Source organism: Myotis myotis, unplaced genomic scaffold (genome assembly GCF_014108235.1).
Source record: "Myotis myotis isolate mMyoMyo1 unplaced genomic scaffold, mMyoMyo1.p scaffold_m19_p_6, whole genome shotgun sequence".
Lineage (NCBI taxonomy): Eukaryota > Metazoa > Chordata > Mammalia > Chiroptera > Vespertilionidae > Myotis > Myotis myotis.
The window spans coordinates 57,073,174-57,079,374 of record NW_023416368.1 but is presented as its reverse complement, the minus strand read 5'-3'; the positions used below and the strand labels follow the sequence as shown (position 1 = coordinate 57,079,374).

Sequence of the window (6,201 nt, the reverse complement as noted above, 5' to 3'; positions counted from 1 at the left end):
GCAGGAGGAAGGCAAGAAATGGTCCCATGGTAGGAGGTTCAGTGGCAGCACCCGATGAGCTAAGGAGCAAGAAAGGAGGGGTGCTTTGAAAACAATGCACTCCTAGACACTAGATCAAGCACGAGGAAACCAGTGGGAATTTCTGGAAATGACAGGTAACCTAGAGGGGAGAATAGAGCCATTAGTTCTTGTGGGATTTTGAAAAGGCTGTGCAATATGCAATGAATGGGAAGGTTTCCATTTGTAAAAGGAATCAAATCCACTTTCATGCATAGGATTTTCTCTCCCTCTAGTGGTGGGGTGGTAGTCTTTGAAGTGATATGTTATCACTGCATAAGATGTTTCCATTATAGCGCATTTTGCCCATAAAATTAGGATTTTCATTAGGTGTGCTGCTATCTCTTACAGGGTTTTTCAAAAACATCCCCAGCTCTTCTTGTTAGGGAGTTAATTGCCTCCTAAGCATGCTGATCAGCAGTGGTAAGGTAGCAAGGTGCTCCCTTTCCTTTTGGCTAAAGGATGCCCATGCTCACTTCTGAGATACAGGGTTCCCTCTCCTCCGCAGTCCTATCAGAGATGGAACTCTCCTGACCCCAGGTTTCACACGTTCATTAGGGCTGAACACACACACAACTTGTACAAGAAAGACCTGTGGAGCTACATGAGAAAGAGAAAACAAGCTAACCTAGAGTAAAGGTGGGAAATATAAAAACTCAGAGGAGAGAAATTATTAAAAGGTCTAAAGAGTAATCTGAACATGACAGGACAATAATTAGAGATAAACGTTGGAACAAATCTCCACCTCTACTTTGCAGTCTCTGTCATTTCTCTCATTTTTTTTTTTTTTGACCATGTGAAAATACTTCTGGTCTAGCAATTTGGATCAATGATAGTGGGTGAAAAAATAAAATGGATAGAAAAAGTAAATAATGACAATTTTAAGGAGAGTAACTAAAATTGGCTACATGAATGGATTAAATTGCATATCATATCTGTATTGGAATATGAATGGGAATAGTTGTAGGTAATAGCTGTCTAATTAATAGATTACTTATTGATCAATAACTGAAAATCTATCAGTGTGAAGTGAAGTATGCAGACTATGTGGCTTTCCCGTTGTTCCACATTCAGTTAAGCATCAAAAATGCCTACTTCACCTCTCCTCTTGTAAGTCTCTAAGGCAACCAAACTCATATTTTTCTGCAAACCCTCTTCTCTTCTAGTTCCCTTATCTCAGTGAATAGCTCTATCACTCATCCAGTTTTACAAGCCAGAAATCTAGGAGTTACCTGACCCCCACCTAGCCTTCCACCATCATATCCAACCCATCACCAAATCCTTCAATCATACTTTCTAAAGCTGTCTCACACAGGCCAATTTCTCTTTGCCTCCACCATGACACTATTCCATCACCTCCCTCCTAAAAATAGGGCTTCCATGCCATCCTTTGTCAAATGCATTATCCACACTGCCCTCCTTCATTCAACAAATATTTGTGAGGGGCCTATTTTGTAATCTGGTAATACTGTGTTGAATAAGACAAATTCTCCTCAAACATCAGATCTTCATAAGTACCATGTGGAGAATTAAAGTAGGGAGACATAACAGAGAATGGCTGAATGACTAGTCTAAGCTGTGTGTGCAAATGCAGGAAATCAATGATAGTTTCAAAGAGGGGTATGAGTTTCCAAGCAGGAAAAATAAAGGAAGTCTGGAATGATGGCATCTGCTACCAAGGCTTCCTCTCATATAAGAAGATTGTTTTGAGTACTGGCCAAGAACATAAGGAAGAATACAGGCATACCCCAGAGGCATTGCAGGTTTAGTTCCAGACCACCATAATATAGCAAGTATAGGCACACCTCAGAAATATTGTGAGTTTGGGTTCCAAACCTTGGAGGGTCTTGACTTCCATTTTATAAAAAAAATGCAACACCTGTGAAGTGCAGTGGAGCAAAGCGCAATAAAACGAGTTATGCCTGTAAGTTAAAATGCACTAGAAGGCTCAGCCTAGGTCTGTTTGTCTCCAAGCACCTCTGCTTAAATATTAACACTTTTCACCTGCATGAAAGTAGCCCATTGTTGTTAACTTTTCTGTATGTCTTCCCTCCCAAGCATGTAAGCTCCATGAGCATACTGTCTTCCTCACTGCTGCAGCCCCTGTGCCTAAGAAGTGTGCCTGGTATTGAGTAGACTCGCAAATAAGTATTTGTTGCATTAATGCACAAGTTGGTGTGTGAAGTGGGACAGTAGACAGAGAAAATCACTGAGCGGGTTTGGGGCTTCAGGAAGTCTTCGAGGTATGTCAAGGTCATTGACTTCAGTTCGAAACGTTAACGGTGGTATAAAGTCCCGGCCACGTTTCTCAGCTTTGGATCCTCCACGCTGCCTGCTCTCACTCAAACGCTTACACACGCTCCCAGTCACAAACCACTCCAGCTCCCGCTAGGAGGAGTCACCCCTTCTGACCCGGAAACCCTCACTCGCTCTCCTCTATTGCTCTTTCCCTCCCCTCCCCGCCAGGGTGCCGGGAGCCTTCGGTTCGCAGTGCTCGCTGGGAATAGAAGTCTTCCCTTTGGAGCCTATGGAGTTTTACACGTTTTCAGAACTACACTTCCCAGAGACCCTCGCGGCAGAGGGAGACTGCGTCAAGTGACGGACGCCGGAGGGGCAATGGCGGCGCCCGTGCTGCGCTGGTGCTGTCCCGCAAGGCGTTGGATTTTAGCCAACATTGACCGCGGTCCTCGCCACGGAAGAGGGGCACCGACTGGGTCCAGGTCCAGCGGGAAAAGGGGACAGAGCTCAGTGGCTCAGCAGCCCCTCGTCACGGCCCAGAAGCCGAGGAAAGGGTATACGATCTCATACCATCCTGCCCAATCCAGTGTGCGGTGCCACTGCGGGACTGGGAAGATGATGGCCACCCAGCCCAGTAGTCAGTTCGGACCTTCTGTTGAGTGGGAGGGCGTTGGGCTGTAACTTGCAGCCTGGGAAGCACTAAACTTGTCCTCTGTGAGCCCCGCCTCCGCACAGAAACCGGCCTCCGCAAATAGATAGACGGTGTGTTGGGGGAATTCGCAAGTGTAAAGTCCGCAGGTGTTTTCTTAAGTCGAAAGCGACACAGACCGAAGAGCGGATTCAGGCACCGTACTAGTCCTCCCAGCAGCGGGGTCTGTGGCGCTAGAAGCGGGATCTCATTTAGCTGACATTTAGCATTGCTACGGCCAGCAGTGTCCTAAAGGTGGGAAGGGAGCCTTTACCTTGAAGCGCCGGGTAGTGGTGGCTTAACGGCCTTAGTCGGGAAGCACCGCCTTCTGTGGAGGCCTTTCATGGGGAACATGGATGTCTAGACACAAGAGGATGCAGCTTGTACAAGAAATCGCCACTATGGTTGTGCAGAGAGCTGTGCTTATTCTGCTAGATATCCCCTGAATAGCTGTTAATTCTTTACTACATAAGTCTTAAAACCCTTTCTTTTTAAACAGTAAATATAAGGCACATGTCTAATACTCTGTTAGCCCTATGAGATAGTTAGGTTGGCATTACTTTTGCTTCTCAGTTGGAGGGAAAGTGTCCAGAAAATTGATTTCTGTGCTTTTCATAAGTTGGATCACCTCACTGTGAATGGAAAGTATTTTTTTTCTCTCTCTCTCACGTAACGAAACTGAAAAAGTACTTTGAATAATGTTTTAGGGAAATGCAGAATTTCTAAGGAATTCCTCTGAATTATAGGCGATGTTTCCTAACTGTAAAAAGAAGGAATTAATCTCACAATATTGTAGATATAGAACTTCGTATGTTGGAATGATTGAAACAAAATCCAAAACATGTAAACAAAAATCTAGACAGTATAGAAAATTGCTTGGGAAAAGAGCAGGATAGGAACAGGCAAAATATGAAAAGAGTATGTGTGTCTAGGCTATCTGCAAATTGGGTTTCAGAGGGACACTTATAAGAACCTGGAGAGACCTGTATATGGGACTTTCAAAGATCCAACAGAGGGGTGGCCAGATTAGAGAAAGTATAGCTTTTAACAGCTTCTTAGATTTTATAGCAATCAAGCATAAGCAAATAAGCAAAAGAACTTGAACCTAGATCTGGGTAACTGAAAGTGGTTTGGGAACAAAACAAAACAAAAAAAGCCAAATCTGATGGTTTAATGTTTTCCTGTGCACAAAATTTCCAGGAGTATTATTTAGTAGTGATTGATTACATCCATGTCACTGATAATTTTACTTATGAACCACTGTTATAAAAAGGAATTGAAAACATAACAGAATTTCTCTTTCTTAATAATAAGATGTGCAGCTATTTATTTACCATTATTTATCTAGTAGTAGCATCCTGACGTTAACTCTAAAAATGTGTACCAGGTCAGCTTTCTTCATTTGCTGAGTGATTAATTGATAAAGGACCATTAATTTAGAAAGGGCTGCTTTTCACTGAAGCCAGCCACACAGGCACTACCTGATACCCATTGCTAAATTAAGATGGCAAATTGTTCCTTTCTCTGTGGCCTTCCTGTTTGTACAATGCCACGTTGTAAATGAATTTTATTTTGCTGGTCTTGTAGGTGTTTATCATGAGTTGCTTTTGATTTAATCACTACTACAAGATGACACATTTTTAAATGTAAGGAAATAAAATGTTAATAAGTTAAAAACAAATAAGAAATTAACATTTGTGGTTTAGGCTCAGAGAAATTTATGTATGGGGACAAATCTAACAATTGTTTAACCATTATATCTTTCTCTTTAGTGAACACCAATGGGCAGCCGTGGTGGGTTTGGAAATTCATGCCCAGATTTCCTCCAACTCGAAACTCTTCTCTGGATCCCAAGTCCACTTTGCAGCACCTCCAAATTCTTTAGTATCTTTTTTTGATGCATCTCTGCCTGGAACTTTGCCGGTAAGGTTTTTATTTAATACTCTTTACATTAGAAAGTGTTTATGTTTTATTGAACATAGATCATGATTTCTTTGTTTTAATATCTTGGCACAGCTCTTAGGAAATATTTGCTTAGGGAATTTTGGATGAAATAGGATGGACTAAATGTGTTCTAAAGACCCATCTCTATAATTCTTTTTTTAACTCTAAATAGCATGTTTATTTATCCATTTATTCTCTCATTTCACACGCATTTTAGAATGTCTACTCAATACCAGATACTGTGCTGTAAACTGGAAAGTAAAGATGAGCAATGATCCTTGCCTTTGAGTTCAAAGACTATTTGGGGAGGTGTGTCTTATAAACAAATAGAGTGCTATGTGATTACTCCTGGGAGGGTAATAGGCAGAGCATGGGACAGGTAATCAGTAAGAGAAGGACTATTATGAGAAATTGGAGTAGGGGTATAGTTGGTTAAGAAAGGGTATTGGAAGAGGTGGTATCTGAAGGCCAGGTAGGAGTTAGGCAGATAAATGAAGGAAGAGGACTTCAGTTAAAGGAAACAACAGCATATATATCACATGATATTGCAGTATAAGGTCAGTAATGATTGTAGTCATTTAAATCCAAGTGAAAGCTGGTTGAACTGAGCACTGGAAGGCGTGTAGGGACAGAGGTTTACTTTTCTTAGGGTCACTGCCCATAGCTATCTCTCCTCCTCCCCTCCTCTCCCAAGCAGGAATTTGCAGAAACTTGTTTGAGAAGGTCATGTCCCTAGGGAAGAATTGGAGGTCAGGGGCAGAGGTTTCTCAGTAAAAAAGTATAACACATTCAGAATTAGATAATAGGGGGAAAAGAAAATGAGAGGATCAATCTCATTTTGTCCAACATTTGATTAATAAGAGTTCCAGAAGAGAGAAAATAGATAAGAGGAAACTATCAAACAAATAACATGGATTAGTTTCCCAGAACTGAAGGACATGTCTCCAAATGGAAAGAGCCTGCCAACAACCCAGAGCAAGGAGTGAAAATAGTCTCCCAGGCCAGGCACATCATCCCGAAGTGTAGGCATGCTAGGGGTAAAGATTAGATACTAAAGCTTACAGAGAAGAAACGAAAGGTCACGTGCAAAAGATGAGGAATCAGAAAGGCGTCGGTCTTCTTAAAAGCAACACTTAAAGCTCGAAGAGAAGGGAACAGTGCCTTAGAAAAATCTTAAGGAAAAAAAAAAAAGTCATTCTAACCTAGGTACCCAGCACTATAAATCAAGTGTGACAGTAAAATAATGGTATTTTCAGACAGGCAGATTCTCCAAA

The 6,201-nt window shown here is 41.8% G+C and overlaps 1 protein-coding gene across 1 annotated transcript in view; it reads left to right on the top strand.

The window, feature by feature from the left end:
* Positions 1-2,635: 2,635 nt before the first annotated feature.
* Positions 2,636-6,201, top strand: part of GATB (glutamyl-tRNA amidotransferase subunit B) — a 79,902-nt gene continuing 76,336 nt past the window's right edge. The window contains exons 1-2 of the mRNA XM_036313920.1: positions 2,636-2,849; positions 4,756-4,906. Coding sequence (XP_036169813.1) covers positions 2,674-2,849; positions 4,756-4,906 — 327 coding nt within the window. The 5' untranslated portion in view covers positions 2,636-2,673. The remainder of the gene's footprint in view (positions 2,850-4,755; positions 4,907-6,201) is intronic.